At 39.3% G+C, this 20889-nt stretch overlaps 2 protein-coding genes across 2 annotated transcripts; one reads left to right on the forward strand and one right to left on the reverse strand.

The window, feature by feature from the left end:
- Window positions 1-433: 433 nt before the first annotated feature.
- LOC110729787 lies at window positions 434-997 on the forward strand. Its single transcript, XM_021909562.1, has one exon. It carries the CDS (start codon window positions 434-436, stop codon window positions 995-997), a length of 564 nt encoding a protein of 187 aa, XP_021765254.1.
- Window positions 998-19106: 18109 nt separating this feature from the next.
- LOC110729788 lies at window positions 19107-19751 on the reverse strand. The gene is made up of 4 exons (XM_021909564.1): window positions 19536-19751; window positions 19363-19441; window positions 19236-19300; window positions 19107-19118 (listed from the first exon to the last, which is right to left on the reverse strand). Exons 1-4 carry the CDS (start codon window positions 19749-19751, stop codon window positions 19107-19109), a joined length of 372 nt encoding a protein of 123 aa, XP_021765256.1.
- Window positions 19752-20889: the final 1138 nt, after the last annotated feature.

Below are 20889 nucleotides of genomic sequence, written 5' to 3' on the forward strand. Positions count from 1 at the left end.
CGTGAACATCCAAAACCTCAAACAAAAGCCCGAATTCTAAAAAGACCTAGAGTCCATGACTTCTCATCATCTTCTAGCTCCAACTCTTCACCTCCTCCACAACCCAATAACCCAAACCCTCAAGGAAACCCAATTACAAAGTCAGGCCAAACCCCAAACTACAGTGACTATGTACCAACCTACTTGAAGGAGCCCAATGGTAACAAGAAGACTAACAATGAAGATCAAGAGTTTGACCCAGTAGAAGAGGAGTGATCAATCAAATTATTTATGTTATGATTGTTTCGATAAATTATATGCATAATAAAGTGTACTCGAATATTAATTAAGAATAATAAAGTATTTGCTTGATTTCTTCTATGTTTATGTATATGAATAAATTTTAATTATTTTTTTTCTTTCTTCTTTCTCTCAAATGTGAACATCAGGAAATATGTCTTTAAAGTTAAAGAATAAGAAAGCTGGTTCCAATATGGGCAAGGTCCTTAAGAAACTAACCGATCTTGCTGAAAACATTACCCAAGTAGCAAACCAAGGGAAGGGTTCAGGAAAGGGGGATACTTTTGGTGAAGTCTTTAAGAGTGTAGCTGCAGCCAAACCACCCTTTTTCTTAGGAAAAGAGGACCCAGCTAGTCTTGAAAACTGGATCCGAGAATTTGATAAGTTGTTTGATGCAATCAACTGTCCAGACAATATGAAGATTAATAATGTTGTATACTACTTAAAGGAAGAAGCTGACTTATGGTGGACCCAAAAGAAAGAAGAATTGATGGTAGACCCTAATTTTGGCTGGGAGGATTTCAAGGTAGCTTTGAGGAAAAAGTTCTATCCTGATCATTTGAGGAAACAGAAATGTTTGGATTTCACTAACTTAAGGATGGGAACTATGACTGTGAGTGAGTACTATTCTAAGTTCTTAGAGTTGATGAGGTTTGCACCAGAAGTAGTACCAACAGAGGCTATCAAAGCACAAAGGTTCGAGCAGGGGTTAACTTGAAATCTGTAAGGAAACCTGGGTGGGGCAACCTTTGAGAGTCTAGATGAGGTGTATGGCCGAGCCGCCCATTTGTATGGGATCAAGGGAAGAGAGCTACGAAGCATGTTTGGGGAGAAAAGAAAGTCCAATGATCAGCCCCTAGGGAGCGATAAGAGGCCCAAGAACCATGCGAGTTTTGGGAATGGGAATCATGGGGATAAGAGGAACTTTAAAGGGAATTTTCGGAGAATTTCAAACCATGGTGGTGAGAATAGAGAGAGCAAGGAGAGAAACAAGAGAAGTTATTTCTGTAAGAGATGTGAGAAGGACCACCCGGGGAAGGACTGCGCAGGCAATAAAGTGACATGCCGATACTGCCAAAAATTGGGATACCGAGAGTACGAGTGTTTTCAAAAAGGAAGCAGATTTGAAGAATGGAAAGGTTCAGGATGGACGGAATCCCCCAAAACCCCCTCAATCTAGCGGACCTGCCCAGAACACTGGAATCAGCAATGGTGGAAACACTTCTAAGGGACGGATTTTCGTAATGAATAGCCGTGAAGCTGAGACTTCCAGTAATGTGGTAATTGGCACTTTTCTTATACGTTCTTTATCTGTGAAAGTTTTATTTGATTCGGGTGCATCGCACTCTTTTATGTTCTAAGACAGTAATAGAAAGTCTCCAGTTAGAAAGTCCAGAGTCAGTCTCCTTGGATGTAGCTATTCCAACGGAGGAAGTTAGGGAGTGTTCTAGACTTTTTAGGAATGTACCCCTAACTATTTCTGAAGTAGAGTTTCCATCGGACCTAATTGAGTTCGATCTCAAAGACCTCGATGTGATTGTGGGAATGGACTAGTTGGGAAAGTACAAAGCTCAGATAGATTGTTCAGCACAAAATGTCACGCTCTATGGCCCAGCAAAGACCAGGGTGACTTATAGGAAGGAAGAGAAAAGTCAAGGAATAAGGATTATTTCGGCTTTACAACTTCAGAAGTGCCTCAAGAAAGGGTATCCGTTATTCATGTGTAGCCTCTAAGAGATAAGGGGTGAAGAAGGGAAGAGTGATACAAAGTTACTGTTGTGGAAGAATTTCCCGATGTATTTCCCGATGAAATACCAGGCATGCCACCAGAAAGAGATGTGGAATTCACGATTGACTTGGTTCCTGGAACTGGACCTATTTCCAAGGCTCCATACAGAATGGCCCCAGCTGAAATGAAAGAGCTAAAGGCCCAATTGGAAGATTTGCTTGAAAAGGGATACATTAGACCCAGTTCCTCACCCTGGGGAGCTCCAGTATTGTTTGTGAAGAAAAAGGACGGGAGTTTACGGTTATGCATTGATTACCGTGAGTTGAATAATGTCACCATCAAGAACAAATACCCATTACCCCGGATCAATGATTTATTTGACCAATTAAAGGGAGCAGGAACATTCTCGAAAATAGATTTGAGGTCGGGTTATCACCAGTTAAGGATTGCAGAGCAAGATATTCCTAAGACTGCTTTCAGGACCCGTTATGGCCATTATGAGTTCACAGTAATGCCGTTTGGGTTGACAAACACGCCGGCAGTGTTCATGGGTCTGATGCATCGAATCTTACGACCCTATTTGGACAAGTTTGTAGTGGTATTCATTGGTGACATTCTGGTTTACTCGAGTAGTAAGGAGGACCATGAAGACCATTTGAGGAAAGTGTTAGAGTTACTAAGGGAGCATCAGTTATATGCCAAACTCTCTAAGTGTGAGTTCTGGTTAGAGAAAGTCGCCTTTTTGGGGCATGTAATCTCTAAGGAAGGAGTCTCGGTTGACCCAGCTAAGGTCCAAGCTGTACTGGAGTGGCCAGCCCCAAAGATGTGTCAAAGGTGAGGAGTTTCCTGGGATTGGCCGGGTATTATCGGAGGTTTATAAAGGACTTTTCGAAAATAGCAAGACCAATGACCAACTTGATGAAAAAGGAATGTAAGTTCATTTGGTCTCCTGAGTGTGAAGAGGCATTTCAAACCCTAAAAGAAAAACTGACATCAGCCCCTGTGTTAGCATTACCTGATGAAAGCAAAGAGTATGAAGTGTACAGCGATGCATCAAAGTTTGGGTTAGGATGTGTTTTAATGCAATCTAGAAGAGTTATTGCTTATGCCTCAAGACAGCTGAAGACATATGAGCAGAATTATCCAATGCATGACTTGGAACTTGCTGCCATAGTGTTTGCTTTGAAGATTTGGAGGCATTACTTGTATGGAGTAACTTGTAAAATTTTCACCGATCATAAGAGCCTAAAATATATCTTCACCCAAAAGGAATTGAACAATAGACAAAGAAGGTGGTTAGAATTCATCAAGGATTATGAGCTGCTAATCCAGTACCATGAGGGTAAGGCTAATGTAGTGGCCGACGCCTTAAGTAGGAAGTCAAGACACTCGATATATGCGATGATATTGCCGGACCAACTGTGTATCGAGTTCCAAAAGATGTGTTTGGAGCTGGTAGAGCAAGGAGAAGTCAGTCGGATGTTGAACGCTTTGATTATTCGACCGTCGATTTTCGAGGAAATTAAGAACAATCAGTCGGAGGATGAAAAGTTGAAAAATATAAAAGAGAAAATGAGTGAAGGGCAGGTATCGGATTTCACCATTGATGAAGATGGTGGACTTCGTTTTAAGGGAAGATGGTGCGTCCCACAGCACCGTGGAGACATTAAGCAAAGTTTGATGGAAGAAGCTCATAGTTCTCCTTATTCAATGCATCCTGGAGGGGACAAATTGTATAAGGACATGAAGAAAATGTTTTGGTGGCCCAATATGAAGAGAGAGGTTGCAGAATTTGTGGCTAAATGTCTGACATGTCAGAAAGTAAAGATTGAACATCGCAGGCCACAAGGGAAGGTCTAATCATTAGAACTGCCTAGTTGGAAGTGGGATTCCATCTCTATGGATTTCGTTGGGGCATTACCCAAAACTCGGGCAGAAATGACACCATTTGGGTAATTGTGGATCGATTGACGAAAACAACGGTCTTTATACCCATGAAAAATACTTGGTCCATGGAGCAATTGGGAAAAGCCTATGTTAAGTATGTAGTCAAGTACCATGGGGTTCCAAGCGACATTGTGTCAGACAGGGATTCAAGATTCCTATCTAACTTTTGGCAAAGTGTGCAAAAAGCAATGGAGACAAAACTACTAATGAGCACGGCGTTCCACCCTGCCACTGACGGACAAACCGAGAGGACCATCCAAACATTGGAAGATATGTTCAGGGCATGTGTAATGGAATATCAAGGATTGTGGGAAGACCACCTGGATTTGATTGAGTTCTCCTACAACAATAGTTACCATGCAAGTATCGGGATGGCACCATTCGAAGCCCTATACGGGAGGAGATGTAGAAGCCCAGTCTGTTGGAGTGATATCAGTGAAACGATGGTACTTGGACCGGATATGATTGAAGACATGGTTAAACAAGTAAAATTGATACAAAAAAAGATGAAAGCAACCCAAGATAGGCAAAGAAGCTATGCTTATTCGAAAAGAAGAGAAGAAGAATATCAAGTAGGAGAGAAAGTGTTGTTGAAAGTGTCACCTATGAAGGGGGTTATGAGATTTGGGAAAAGAGGAAAATTGAGTCCAAAATACATCGGACCATACGAAATTACCCAACGGATCGAAAAGGTGGCATACAGGTTGAACTTACCCAATGAGCTAGAAAAGGTCCATAACGTATTTCATGTGAGCTAACTTCGAAAGTATGTACCTGATGCGACTCACGTACTACAACCCGAGAACATACAAATGGACGAAAATCTGACTTTTGAAGAAAGACCTGTCAAAATCTTGGATACTAAAGTCAGGAGCACAAGAAACAAAGATGTGAGAATTGTGAAAGTGTTATGGACCAATCACAAGGTTGAGGAAGCAACATGGGAAGCCGAAGCCGAGATGCGGAAACGCTACCAAGATCTGTTTTTGGAGGTTAGTAGTCGAGTTACGGGGGCGTAACTCTTTTAAGGGGGGTAGAATGCGATAGAGTTTCGCGCGCACCTGTTCCCAACCCTCTAAGTTAGCAATAGCCTGTGTCTAGTTAGAATGTTTAGCATGTGCATGAAATTAATTAACTAAAAGCTATTTTCAAAGAAGAAATTCTTTCTACTTTCCTCATCACTCTGCATAGTTTCGGGTCGAAACTTCTTTTAAGGGGGGTAGACTTTAATACCCCGTATTTTTGAAAGGCATTTTCTAAATTAAAGAGTATTTAGTCTCGTATTTTCGACGTATATTCTAACTTAAGAGTATTTCAGTTTTGGAGCCAAAATGATATTTGAATTTTGGCGCCTAAATTATTTATTTTAATTAAATGGATAAACTAAAAATTTTATAAATAGTATTTTAATTAAATAAATAATAAAACAAAACTATATTAATTGATAAAATTAGAGGCATTTTCGAATTTAAAAATATGATTTTTGTAAATATAATTTCGGATTTTCCCAATAAAATCCAATTTTACTTAATATCTTGTTAAACTAATTATTTTCATGAAATGAAATTAATTTCCTAAAACTAAATAAATATCATTTTCGAATTTTTTTTAATTAAAAATCTGATTTTTCTCTAAATAAAAGTATTTTCAAAAAATAAAGTTAATTCCTAAACTAATGAAGCATATTTTCTGATTTTTATACATTAAAAATCTGTTTTTTATTAATTATTTGCTAAATTAATTATTTTTATGAAATAAAATGATTTCCAAAATTTATCAAAAAATATTTTAAACTTTATTTAATTAAAAATCTGATTTTTATACCTTAGTATTGTCCAAATTCGGCCACCCTAATAATCTAGCAAGAAAAATTGATTTTATTCTTATTAAATCTTTAGTTTTTGACAAATAAATTATTTTATAAAATCCTTAAACTAACATGATAGGTCCGAAAATATTGAGTAATATTTTGCTCAATATTTTCGGCCATTCATGGTTTTTCTACAAAGATTTTAAATTATTTAATTAAAAATAAAATCTTTAAATTTCTTTACTTCCATTCTTAAACCTAAAAATATTTTATTCTATGTCATCCTTGCACTCCAAGCTTAAAAACTACCAAAAGGAATTTCATGATAAAAAACTTCCATAAATTATAAACCCTAAAATGCCATAAACCCATCCCCTAAATACCTACACCCCAAAATCACACCAAAAACCTCAAGAATTCTCTTCTTCTTCCCATTGTTCTCACGGTTTCTTCTCTCCTTCCCCTCAAAATTTCCGGCCACCACCTCCGGCGACCACCTACTGCCGGCAGCCACCAGCAGGCGTCACTCCAGCCACCAGCAGCCACCCTTGCTCCTCCCTTGCATTGGTTCTTCCACCATCCTTTAATCCCTCCTTTCCCTTAATCTTATTTATATTACTAATCATTTTCCTAAATATTATTTCTAATACAAATTAATTTTATAAAAACAGAAAATTCTTAAAATTATAAACAGAAAATTATTTAATATAATGATAATTAATTCATGCACATATAGGGTAGTTTAATTAAATTGTTGTGTTTATTTGATAACCTTATATTAATTAAGGTTATAATTATGTGTAGGATGTTCGTGATTTAGAGAAGTAGTTGTGAATCACTTGTGATTGATCAAGGTACGTTATGTGGTTTGATACCTTCGAAAGTTGATTATGAAACTACATTTTATGATCGTATGAAATTATAATTAATCCCGTATGAAACTTTATTTGTGAAACTATAATTCATGTTCCGTATAAAACTATGATTTATTATGAGAATATAAATTATTATGTTCCGTATCAAATCATATTTTATTACATTCCGTATTAAATTGTGTTTTATGTTTCGTATGAATTTATGATATTATGTTCCGTATTAAATTATGAAATTGTGTCGGATTGAATTAAATGATTTGGATTTAAATCAAAAGGGCCTTAAATTGTGATTGGAACTTATTGGAAATGATTTGCAAGTTATGTAAGTGTGATGGATTTTTTTTAAAGAAGAGTTTTTAAACAAATCAATCGATATGTTGAATCCCACTTAGGGAATGGTTTAGAGAAGACTATGGACTTTGCATGACCTAGTCTTTCCTCAAGTTTGGCCTTTGATTATAAAGTAAACCACTTGGGGTGTGTGCACACTTAGTGAGGAATTGGTTGGAATGAATCGATTGAGTTTTAATTCGTATTAAAAGAATTGGATTGAAAAAGTTCTATTTGAATATGGCATTGGTAATTCTTTTATCAATTAAACGTAAATGATTTAAATTACATTTTACTTATCTTACACATGACTTACTTAGCATACTTGCTAATACGTGCTTTTGTTTTGGCTTTGCCCTGTTTATCATTTATGGTAAACAGGTGAATTTTTCAGGTGGAAATTGATTGATGCATACGGGAGTCCATAGGAAATTTCACCTAGCTAGGAAAATTTTGAGTCATTTTTGTGTCACGAATTATGAATGAATTTTATTATGGTTATTTAATAAAGAATAAAGTTTTCCGCTGCAAAAGTATTTTTGTATAAGTCTTGCGTTATACGCGGCGGTAATACGCCCAAACCTATCTCTACGGTATTTATACGTATTTTTCTACAATTTACGTAGAGAGAGATTTGGGGGTGTTACAATCAAGACCATGTCTTGGATAAAGAAACACATGTTAAGTGAACATTGAATATTTAAATCGAAAATTGTCCCTAATCGAGGTCATCTAACGGATGGACGATTGATGACTGCCACAGATTAGTGTGTAGTATGATTTACAGCACCGTTTCTTGTGCTACGAGGACGTGACAGTCATAAATCATTTGCACAGGCACAGTTTGGAACTGTACTGGATAAGACCTATGAGAGTACTTTAAGAAATTTTAAATTTTGTCATAAGTACATTTCTCATTATCACTATCGGAACTTGTTTCCTCCGACCATGAGTATTGTGAAGTTTTCTTGTTTGAGTACTAGAATCTTTGATGTTCCTAACGTCTGTCGTAACTGGGGATCATAACGGGAACACCCAGGAGACTATGTCCTCTTAGTAAGAGGAACTTACAATACAAGACTAGGATTGTCCCCTTACTAACAATAGGGAAAACGATTTGTTGTTTACAAGGCCGCTCGAAGACCGAGACTGTGAAAATGCATGGCCGTGCTCAAATGGAGTTTAGAAATCATCTGCTTACTAACAGTCGAACTTGGAGATCGAGAAACACTTCTGAACGTAATAAGGATGACAAAGAATCTTACCTTATAGTTCACGAAGAAACATTAAGTGACATAGGAAATGGGTTAAACACTTTATCCACACTTGTCCGGAAGGACAAGTGGGAGATTGAAAGGAATAGTGTCCTTCCAACAAGTGTATTCTTCCGATAGAGGGTTCACAATTATTACAGAGCTAATACTTTAGTAAGGTCAAGTGATCGGAATGCCTAGGTGGAGGCCGCTTCCGATCAGTAATATCAATGTACAATTGATGTTACAGCTTAATCTTAACTGAACCCTTCGGGTCGAACCCAATTGAATCACCGATCCGAGACGACGAATTAATCCGAAAGGATTTAATGAGTCAGCAGAGTTTTACGAATACTGACGTCGGATATCGAGCCTAGAGCGTCGAGACCGAGCGTCGCAAAATCACAAAGCAACAAGTATGAACATAGCCCTAGAACCACACTGGCCTAGCCATGTGGATGCTAGGCTAGTTCAAGCTAAGCATGCACCTAGCATGGCTAGGCGCAAGCCTAAGCACACTAGGTGTGCTAGGCGCACCATCGCTGCCTATCGCAAGCATCACAAGCGCTAGGAGCACCATCGCATCTAGCAGCGTGCTAGCATGATGCCTAGGCACCATCGCTGCCATCGCAGGCACCAGGCGCACCAAGCAGCCCATCGCAGCATACATGCTGGCTTGTGTGCTCACCTTCGCATGGCAGCACCAAGCGGCGCACCATGCATGTGCGAGGGCCTGGACGCCAGCATATTGCTAGGCCACGCACAGCAGCCTAGCATCACCACGCACCAAGGCTGCTGTGTCCGTGGGTGTGCGTGTGGTGCGAGGCTAATGCACGTTGTGCATGACTAGTGCGCATGGTGCGTAGCTAGTGCATATGCGAGGGATGCTGCGAGGATGGTGCGTGTGGCTGGCGAGGAAAAGGGCGCCAGCATGCGTGGCTCGCTAGCAGCACGCATGCTGGGTGTGCGAGCATGTGCGAAAGGGTGTAGCGATGATGCGTGTGGTGCGTGGGATGCGAGGGCCAGTACCTGCGCCAGCACCAACGCCAGCACGCACCAGCGCCAGCACGCACCAGCGCTTAGCACTGGCACGCACCACCACCAAGCATGCGAGACTGCTGGGCAGCTTGGTGCTAGCTGGCTGGGCTGGCTGGCACTGCTAGCTGGCGTGCTAGCTGGCAGCAGCCCAGCAGCCCTTTTAGTTGAGGCGGTTTTGTGAGGGTGGGGACCAAGGCTTTGGGAAAGCCTTTGGGAGCAAGGTAATGGTCCCCCCCACCCCTTTATGGTCCTCACCTAACCTTCTCTCTCCCCTTCACTCTTGTTGCATTGTCATTGAATTTATTTATTGATTTATTTTAGAAATAAATTAATTAGCAAATTATTCATTCTCCCACATTGGTTGGGGAATGAAACTCAAGGGTTCATTTCCCTATAAATACCAAACTTGGGTATTGGGTAATGAACAACCTTGAGTGGAATTAAAAAGGCAACTCTAATTAAGAGTAAACCTTTGATTCGTAAAACTCATAGTTGTTTTGTCCGGGTCTTGACTAACCTTCAAGACTTTTGAAGTAAGAGCTCTTTGGGAGCGAAGCACGCAACAAAGGTATAATTGTTATTCTTAATCTTGTTTGATTAAGTTTAATATGCTTGTTAATTGTTTTAATTAAGGGGCGGGTCTTGGTGGGTTTCCTTCCGCGTAGTGTCGGGTCACTACGAAACCAAACAAGATTTACAAAAATACACAACGGAACGCAATCCGTATTTTCTATCCCAGTCGGGTCCTACCCGTTGCCATTTTCAATAACCTAATTTGAAAACATTCTTCCATTCACCCATTCACTATTTGTGAATGGCCCATGCATTTTACGAAATACACAATCAAACACGCAAAACTAGTAACTAACTTAGGTGGTTAATCCGATTAACGCGCCTAATTAAAACTAGTCAAAGTTGTTTAATCCATTATTTCTTAAAGCAAATTGCACATGTAATCAACTAAGCTCCCACTAATTCAGCATCCATATTTAATTAATCCAATTAATTAAGCCAGCTAACCCAAATTTGTCAAAATCAAAAATTTTGCAAAACCGGAAAAATCGAGGTCCAACCTCGTTAAAATAATTTACATAAATAATTTTAAACGGAAAAATTTTCGTAAAATTATATAACTCGAATAAGCCAAAACCGCTCACTTGGATCCTAGAGAGCTGTGCACCGTGGTTGCTAGGAAGCCTAGTTTGCGTGTGGTGCTGGTTGCTAGCAGGCACGCCTAGCGCAGCTTGCTTTGCTAATTAGCACTAGTAGCACGCTAGGCATGCTATGCATGCTAGCTGCTTGCTGGCGCAGGCAGCAGTGGGCTGGCTGGCTGGGGCTTGCTGCCTCGCTGCCCAACAGCAGCATAAGCACGCCAGCAGCCTAAGGCCCATGCACCCAGCACACGCATCTCGCAACAGCAGCCCTCGGACGCATCGCACAGCAGTATCATGGCTTGGCCCCCTGTGAGCACCCTAGAGCCTACATGCGGGCTGCTGAGCAGCCCGGCTGGCCTTGGTGATGCTTAGGGTTTTTTGCCTCGATTTGCGTGCATTTGTCTCGGGATTTTGATCTCGATTTACGTGTGACGTAAAATTAATCTAAATTTATTTTTAGAAATAATTTAGGGCAAAATTGAAAATAAAACAAGTCCAACTTAATTAAATTCAATTTTAACGGTGCACACGCCTAACTTTCCAAAATTACTTTGGAACATTTTAGGTCTTTCTTAATGCTTAAAATTGAAAGAGCTATGTCCATAATTAATTTAGCCAATATGCAAATTAATAATGGATTTGACAAATGGGAGTTAGAAAAATAAATTAACCATCTAATGATAGAAAAAATTTCCAACTGTCATACTTGTGCAAAATACCAAGATTACATCTTCCAATAATATGAAGATTAATAAAAATTTTACTCACAAGTATTTGAACTTCATGGATTTTAATCAACCAAAAATAAAAAAATCAAAACTTTGTTCAATATGGAATTTAGGGTTAGAGTTCCAATCATTTAAACCTTTAAAGATTAGAACTTTAACATACTTGGGAACATAAAATTACACATTCACATCAAACATTCACGCATTAATGCAATTTATTTGCATAATATTGAAAAAAACAAGTTTATGTGAAAAATAGCATATCAACTCAAGCACTAATTAAAACTCCATAATTATGCTTAAGGATAATTAAAATAATAGTAGATTAGGGATGTAATAATGCATTTAATCTAACCTTGTAATGCTTGCATTAATCAAGGCTTAAAAAGATTTAAAATTTTCGTTGAAAAACGAAAAAACCCCAAAAACATGGGTTTCTGGTTCGAATTTGGCTTCTGGACAGTTTTCAAAGAGGGTTGAATCTGTTTCAGAATGTCGATTCCACCCAAAAATCACTTTTTTGAGCCAAAATCTGGGTTTGACAGCCAAATCGATAAAAAATACGAGTTTTAAAATTATTTAAAGCGAGCTTCTAATCTAATTAGAAAAGCAAAACTAGAAATTAAATTTTACTTTAAAACACCTTAATTAAACAATAATTGCAAAATTTGAAAGGAGCGTGGCTCCGATACCGCTGTTGGGTTTCGTAGTGACCCACACTACGCGGAATGAAACCCGCCAAGACCCGCACCCATAATAAATGCAATTAACGGCAAAACATAATTCAAAGCATAAGAAAGGATAAAAGATTATACCTTTGATGCATACTTCGCTCACAAATCGAGCTCTTACTTCGAAAGCTCGAGCGTCACAAGTGTGAACGCCTCCAATGGCTCGTACCCATGAACCCGACCCGAACGGTCCAAGTCCCGAAGGTTAGTCGGGACCCGACCAATAAAACTTAGAGTTTTACGAACTTAGAGGTTTTCTCACCTAATGGGAGATGCCTCATTGAGTTCTACTCAAGTGAATTCCCAAATGCCTAACCATTGGGTATTTATAGAGAAAATCAACTTGTCATCCCATTCATGATCAATGTGGGACAATTGCATTTTCCTACTAATTTATTTTAATCAAAAACAAATTAATAAACAATGCAATCAATGAGTTACAAGTGGCATATGGAGAGCAGAGGGTAGGTGAGGACCATTCCAAGAGGGGGGGACCATGGCCTTGGTGCCTAAGGCAATGCTCATAACTCTTGGTCCCCACTTTGCTCAAACCGGTTCTTCCATGTGGCTGCTAGGAACAGCTGGTGCCTAGCGCCTGGCGTGCTAGCAAGCCAGCCAGTACTCACATGCGCACAGCCAGCAAGCTACGCACATCATGCGAGCTGCTGCTGTGCCATGCCTTGTGCTGGGTGCTACCTAGCAAGGCTGCTAGTCCACGCCAATGCTATCCTCGCAATATGCCTAGCCCAGCTCTCGCATGCACAGCACGCATTGCTAGCAAGGCCCAACCCTGCGATGCTGCGTGCTTGCTGGTCGCGCACCATTGCCTAGCATCATGCAAGGCTACCAGTGCCTAGCACCACGCATAGCCTTGCATCCTAAGCACGCTACTATACGATGTTCAATGCGTGGTTGCATGGCTTGGCGCTGCTATTGCCAAGCGTGCTAGCAAGGCTGCCAGCGCCTAGCACCACGCATAGCATAGTATGCTTCTATGCGATGGTGCGTGACTGCGATGGCTAGGCTAGTGGTGCCAGCCCACGCCTTGCACCAGCGCGAAGCATCCATAAGCCTAGAACGCCTAGCATGCTAGGCTTGTGATGGGTCTTGCCTAGCCTAGCGCTCACATGGCTAGGCCAATGCGAGGCTACGGCTAGGCTTGTACTTGTAACTCGATTGATTTTGCGTCTCGTCAAATTCTAAATTCGACTAGACTTGCGACGCTTGATCTTGGCGCTCTAAGCTCGATATCCGACGTCTTTGCTCGTAAAACTCCGACGACTCATCAAAATCCTTGGGATTAATTCGTCGTCTCGGATCGGTTGTTCGATTGGGTTCGACCCGAAGGGTTCAGTCAAGATTAAGCTATAATATTAATTGTACATTAATATTACTGGTCGGAAGCAGCCTCCACCTAGACATTGCGATCACTTGACCTTACTGAAGAATTAGCTTTCCAATAATTCTGAACCCTTTATCGGAATAATACACTTGTTGGAAGGACACCATTCCTTTCAGGAACCGGTTAACCGGTGCCAATTGCCTTAGTTTGCTAACCGGTGCCAAATGCTTTAGTTGGCACTAGTTTTGAACCGGTGCAAAATTTTTGAGGATTTGGCATCCCTCAAATCCCCAACGGTTCAAAATCGGTGCCTTAGGGGGGGGTTTGAACCGGTGCCAAATTAGCTTTTTCGTCTAGTGTGAACCGGGCTAACGCAGTTGCTATCGGAGATAGCATAGATTATACCCGCTTCACGCAATTTCAAAATTTCTTTCTTGACAGCCTCTTGGAGATTGGGGTTCAACCTCCTTTGAGGCTTCATTGAGGTGGATTGATCATCCTCAAGGTGAATACGATGCATGCACAAAGAAGGGATAATACCCTTGATATCATCAATGCTATACCCTATCACATTTCTATATTTTCTTAAAACAACAAGTAATTTTTCCAAAACAAGACCATCAAGGGAAGCATTAACAATAATAGGGTATTCCCCTTCATTTCCAAGATAAGCATATTTCAAAGAAGGGGGAAGGGGTTTGAGTTCTACCTTGGGAAGAGGCTTAGAACTCTCCTCCAATTTTTCCTCCACTAGTTCGAGCTCATCATCCCTAGGATTGTCCTCTTCCTCCTTTTTAGCTTCATTAATGCCATGACGAAGTCTTTTGCTTCTTGAGGGTGGTACTCTTCTTCGCATGTAAGAGCTTCAACCATTGGATCTTGAGGACTCATCACAACCCTTCCCAACCGATCCAATTCTTCATTCACAACATCAACCCTATAGAACTTCTTAACCATGGGGGTCTTTAGTAGCTTAGAGAATTCAAAGACAATTTTTTCATCGGCTACCTCACATGTAATGGTATTGTTCTTGCAATTGATCACCGCCCCCAGGGTCTTAATAGCATCACGGCCCAAAATCAAGGGAGTATCCACATCTTCTTCCATGTCCATCACTACAAAATCACAAGGCACATAGATGTGCTCAACTTGACTAGGGACATCTTCAAGCTCAATATCAAGCTAACACTTGAATGGTTTTCCTTGTGGGGATCATCTCAATATTAAGCTTTTGAGCAATGGATAAAGGAATCAAGCTAACAGTTGCTCCAAGGTCGGCTAACGCACCCCTAGCTTCTTTTCCTCTCCACCCCCCTCTTTGGGTCCCTCATAGGATGTGGCCGATCTCAATGTAATTGTCTTGCAAGAATCCGGTTGAGATGCTTGCTCTTGACTTTTTTGAGTCGATTGATTTTGGTTGTGGTATTGGTGTTGATTATTTTTTTGGTGGTTCCTTAGGTAGTTACCCCTTGGGTTTTGGTTTTGGTATTGGTTTTGGTATGGAGGAGGGTTTTGGTATTGTGGGTTGGAATTGTATGGTTGTTGAGCTTGTGGGTTCCATTGTTGGGGTTGGTTTGCAAATCCGGGTGGTGGTTGTCTCCAAGCTACTCCTCCACCATTTCCCCTATATCCATCTTGTCTTGTATTGTATGCCGCTACGTGCTCCGGGCTTAACCTCCACAATAGGATGTGTCATGGTTTGTACCACCACAATTTTGACAAGAGAAAGAGTTGACTTGGGAGGAGCTTGCACCACTAGTGACATTGGTGTTCAATTTTGCGAGCCCCTTTGTCAAAAGCTCAATTTGATGTTGCAATTGATCAACCTTTTCCAACTCATACTTTCCACCTTTCTTTGGTGCATTCCTCCTTCTACCTCCCCAAGAGTTGTTTTTGACTACCTCTTCAATTGTTGCTTCAACTTGATTTTGAGGGACTTTGATCAATTGTCCACCCGCCCCCGCATCCAAGTTAGCTCTAGACATTGGTTCTAAGCCATCATAGAAGAACCTCACGAGTAAGCTTTGATTGTATTCATGGTGAGGACATGCTTGCACCAATTCTTTAAACCTCTCCCAAGCTTCACTAAGGCTTTCATCTGCCTCTTGTTCAAAAGATGCAATCTTCCTCCTCATGTCGGCGGTTTTCTCTTGGGAGATGAACCTTTTCAAGAATGCTTGGACAATTTCCCTCCATGTTGTGAGAGAATTAGGCTTGACTTGCTTGAGCCACTTCTTTGCTCTCCCCGCAAGAGATTGTCGGAATAGATGCATCCGAATGTATTCTTTAGAAACTTAGTTGGTTTGTATCATGGTACAAAGTTCAAGAAATCTATCAAGATGCTCAATGAGGTCTTCGCTTGGAGAACCCGAGAATTGCTCCGCTTGAACCATTCGAGTGTATTGAGGATGGATGGTGAAGTTAGTTTCCGTGACGGGTAGCAATATCCCAGCGGTGAGCTCATAATCCTCCGGATTACCGAACTCACGAAATAAAACATCCACTTGTTGTCCCGCCAATTCGTCGCCTTGAGAATGTGAGGAACAAGAATCACTCTCACTATCAAAAATAGCACCAAAACCTCACCCCTCTTCTTGATAAAGTCTACGGACTTGTCTCAAGGTGCGGTCGATTTCGTGATCGATGTTGTGAGTAGGTGGTCCTTGAGATCTTCTTTGCATCTACCAAAGCTAAGCAAACAATTAGAAATGACTAGCAAGTGGAAAACGAACAAAGTAAAAAGCAACAAATCTAATAATAACGCAAATTAAAAGTGCAAAACAAGCCGTTTCCCCGGCAACGGCGCCAAAATTTTGATCGGTGGACAATAGGTCGTTGGTTTACTATCCCAGATCAAAATTACAATTTATATCTCCTATCCTAACTCTATCAATTTTACTTTAGTTAGTGGTAAGGTAGGGTCGATTCCCAAGGGAACAGGGGTTTAGCACAATTAATACGATATCTAGGATAAATTGCTAGTAACAAAAAGAAGTATTGAGATTTGCGCTTGAAGAATCCTATGGGCAAACCATCTACTATTGATTCTAGAATAAACTAAAAACAAAGGGATTAGACTAAACACTCTTAAATGAAAGTAAAAGGACTAGATTAGAGAGATAACAATGGCAAAAGCACTAGGGAGAGGGGGTTTAAATCATGATAAATGATTACAAATGAAACCAATGAGGAATTTAACCAAGGAGTAGGAAACTCTACCTAAGATAGTTCATTCTCATGCAACTACTAGAGCAAGTTGATGAAATTAATCTCACCTACACTAAATCATTCTCATGCATTCAATCAAGGATTAGGGTTTAGAGATTAGAAGTGCACACACTAACTCCAAATATATTTCATCACAAAATCATCAACACAAGGTAAACTCTCATCAATATTCAATAGATATTCAAATATACATGATATTCACCCGTTCCCTAGCTAATAACCTAAGCTAGAGGAAGAGGAATAACCAAAATAACTAACTCAAGCATACATTCAATCACAACATAACCTAGCATGATTCTAAGCTAAAAGAAAATCAAAGAAACAAATAAAGCTTGAATATTTATGGAGGAAAACTTTAGTAAGAAGAATAAAAGCAAGAGAATAAAAAACTAGAGAAACAAAAGTAAAGATTGATATTATAAAGTTGAAAGATTACCAAATCATCAAAGTAGTAGCAACTATCAAGAGGAAAGCTTGAATATTTGATTACAAAGATTGAATCTTGAAGACTAATGTTTTCTCTCTCTAAAAGACATGGATTTTCTCTCTCTACAAATGATTTTGAAGCCAATGGAATAGTGAATGATTGAAAACCTCAAGCTAAGGACTATTTATAGTCTTCTACTATAATGAGGAAAATGGGCAAGGGAGAGGGCTCTCCGAACAGGCTGCCGCGCCCTCTCCAAGCTGGGTAATAAGTTCGTCAAACCCAGATTGTCGCGCCCGCGGGTCTTCTCTGTCGCGCCCGCGGCTCGCCATCTCCACTTTCTCTTGTTGGCTCAAGACCTCCCTGCCCGCGGCCTTGCTTATCAGCGCGCCCTTTCCCTTTTGGCATCTCCACTTCCTTGGCAAGCTTCCTTAGCATCTCCACTCGAGCTAGCAATCCATAATTCACCCATGAGTGCTAGGAGCCATCAAAACACACGAAAAGGAGGTAAAAACTAAAAGAAAAGACAAAAGGGAAGGGGAAAACACGAGAGGGAGCTAAAGTGACTAAAATCGAGATAAAAGGGGTGAAAAGAGGCATAAACGAGTGACAAATCCGGGGGAAATCTCTAATGAAAGAGGGTAAAATGTTGGCATAAATGCCACACATCAAGGCACCGCAATATAATTTATTCCTGTGTACTAAGACACTTATACAGCTCAATTCTCATGCTTAAAGCATCAATAAAAATTATTTGAACCATCATAAAATTCCCTTTTCATATTCCAAACCAAATTAAACATTTAGTTTAATTTAACATGCTCTCTAACATGCCAATAATAAAAGTGTGATTTATAATCAACATGCCAATCATAATTAATTCCAATCACCAAATTCATCTCAAATAATTCATACATCACAAATCAATCACCAACGTCAAACCAATCAACAAATTCCAACCAACACCTATCATGATACTATTTGAGATTAATTAAGCAAAGCCTATCATGCTTCTACATATTCAAGAAATTACCAAGTACGCGAACGTACCTTGAATATGATCTCAAAATCGCCATGACTTAATAAAATCACTCACTTGAAAGTCTCCTACAAACCAAAATTACAAAGAAGTATTAATACCTCTTCCACACAAATTTCTAGCAATATATACACTCTTTAAATCACTCATAAACCCTCTAAAACAAGCTAAAATGTAATTTAAAACACTTACTTTTATTCCCAATTAATGGGTAATTAAAAATCATTTCAAGAAACATAATTATAGGTTATATATAAAAATTCCTGCTTTATTAAACCATGTAAAATTGTTGTAATTATGTTTAAAAACACTTATTTCAATAATTTTAATCAACCACAATCAAATTCCATCAATAAACATTAATTTAGAAACCTAGGGTTTTTAATTTGGGGTTTTTTAATTAAAAATCAAATCTAAAAATTTATATAAAAAATACTTATCATCAAACATCCTAAAATCATCACAAAACCCAAAAACAATAATTAGATTTAGGGTAGATTTAATTAAAAATCAAAAGAATATTTTTTTTAATGGTGCGCACAGCACCACCGCGGCAAAGCTGCTGCCGCGCCTGCCGGTCGGTGCAGCTGCTGCTGGTGCACGCTGGTGGTGGTGGCCGCCAGCCGATGGTGGCATGTGGTAGTGGCTAGACGGTGTGTGGTAGTGATTGAAAACATTAAAATTAAAATAAAGGGGAAGGGGAAAAATTAAGGGGAAAAGAAAATAAGAGGAGAGAGAAAGTTTACCTTTTGGTGCACTCCACCTTAGGCATGTGATGGGTATTTATACCCCCTCTCAATATCCCTCCTACTTAAAATCCTTTACTACCCTTAATGATCCTTTTCCTAGTCAAACTAGTATTTTGACTTTCCTTAAATATCATTGACTTTAAAAAATTATCTTTTTATAAAATAATATGCCCCAATATTTTCAAATCTTAAAATTAAATATTTTCAATATTATTAAATAATTAAAAATAAACTTTTAATTAAAATAATTCTTTCTAAATTAATAAATATCATAAATAATTCATTTTGAATTATTTAACTACTTTAAGAAACACTTATTTAAATTAAAATACGTATAAAAATACAGGGTATTACAGTCTACCCCCCTTGAAAGAAGTTTCGTCCCAAAACTTGAGCAATGAAAATCAAACTTTTTCCTCACTTTGTGTAAATTGTTATACTCTTTTGTCATACTTTTGCCTTTAAAATGTGCAAAAAGCACAAAAATAACAGAAAATATAGGGAAAACAACGCAAAATTCTACCGCATTCTACCCCCCTTAAAGAACACGAGTTACGTCCCAGTAACTCAACATACCTCAAACAACTCAGGATACTTCTTTTTCATCTCATCCTCGGCTTCCCAAGTTGCTTCTTCATACTCTGGTTAGACCATGGCACTTTAACAATCTTAACTTCCTTATTGCGTGTAATACGCACTTTACTGTCAAGGATCTTGACAGGTCTTTCCTCATAAGTTAAGCTTTGGTCTAACTCAATGGCTTCAGGTTGTAGCACATGTGACTTTTCAGGGAGATACATGAAATGCATCATGAATTTTACTTAGCTTCATAGGTAAGGAGAACTTATAAGCTACTTTGCCTATCCTTTGAAATACTTCATATGGACCAATATACTTTAGGCTAAGATTTCCTTTCTTTCCAAATCTCATTACACCTTTCATTGGTGACACCTTTAACAATACTTTGTCACCGACCTCAAATTTCTCCTCTCTATGCTTCAAATCCTCGTAGCTCTTTTGGGGATCTTGCACCGCTTGAATCTCCTTTACTTTTATAACTGTATCCTCGATCATTTGAGGCCCTAAAATCATTGTTTCACTTATGTCTTTCCAACAGATTGGACTGCGACACTTCCTTCCATATAATGCCTAAAATGAAGCCATGCCAATGCTTGCATGGTAGCTATTATTATAGGAAAATTCAATTAAGTCCAATCTATCTTCCCATCCCCCTTGGAAATCTAACACAAGACCTCAACATGTCTTCCAAGGTTTCAATGGTTCTCTCAGTTTGCCCATCTGTGGCAGGGTGAAATGTTGTACTCATCTTAACTGTTGTACCAAAGTTTTCCTGCACACTCTTCTAGAACCTTGAAAGGAAACTAGAATATTTGTCATACACAATATCCTTTGGAACTCCATGTAATCTCACCACATTTTTTAGGTAAGATATTGCAAGTTGTTCCATCTTCTAGGTCTTTTTCATTGGTATAAACACTGCAGATTTTATAAGTCTATCCACCACTACCCATATGGTGTCATTTCCATTCTTTGAATTTGGAGGCAAGTCACAAAGTCTATTAAAATACAATCCCATTTCCATACAGGAATTTCCAATGATTGCATAGTTCCTTGCGGTCTTTTGTGTTCTATTTTCACATACTGACAAGTTAGACATTTTGCCACTAATTCCGCAACCTCATTCTTCATTCAGGGCCACCAATACACCTTTTTCAAGTCTTTATATAGCTTGTCCCCTCCTGGGTGTACTGAGTATGGTATATTGTGACCCTCTTCCATCAACTTTCTCTTTACCTCCTCACATTTTTGTGGTACACAACAATGACCTTTATACCTTAAGCTGCCATCTTCATGAATTTTGAAATCCATAGCTTTTGCTTGCTTTATTTTCTTACGAATCCTATCCAACTTTACATCTCCTGTTTGATTTTCCCTTATCTCATCCAATATTGTTGGTTGATTACTTAGATTTGCAAGTATGCCTGCTGGCAATCCCCATTCTACCACTTCCAGATTCATTTTCCTCATTTCTCTACATAACTCATCAGACACTATCAAAGTGTTTAGTCCATAACTAGTTTTAGGACTTAGAGCATCTAGAACTACATTTGCTTTCCCCTCATGATATTGTATGTCTAAGTCATAATTCGTCGTATATTCTAACCATCTCCTTTGGCGTGAGTTTAAATCCCTCTTAGTGAAAAAGTAT

This window comes from Chenopodium quinoa, unplaced genomic scaffold, assembly GCF_001683475.1.
Source record: "Chenopodium quinoa cultivar QQ74 unplaced genomic scaffold, ASM168347v1, whole genome shotgun sequence".
Classification (NCBI taxonomy): Eukaryota; Viridiplantae; Streptophyta; class Magnoliopsida; order Caryophyllales; family Amaranthaceae; genus Chenopodium; species Chenopodium quinoa.

Excerpts from the sequence above, each read along its gene's own strand:
- LOC110729787 (XM_021909562.1), top strand. The coding sequence starts at position 434 with ATGTCTTTAAAGTTAAAGAATAAGAAAGCTGGTTCCAATATGGGCAAG.
- LOC110729788 (XM_021909564.1), bottom strand. The coding sequence starts at position 19,751 with ATGATTTTAGGGCCTCAAATGATCGAGGATACAGTTATAAAAGTAAAG. Across the intron at positions 19,442-19,535 it reads AGTATATTGGTCCATATGAA|TCACATGTGCTACAACCTGA; the intron begins GTATTTCAAAGG and ends CTCCCTGAAAAG. Across the intron at positions 19,301-19,362 it reads ACCTGTCAAGATCCTTGACA|AGTATGAAGAAGCAACTTGG; the intron begins GTAAAGTGCGTA and ends TGGTCTAACCAG.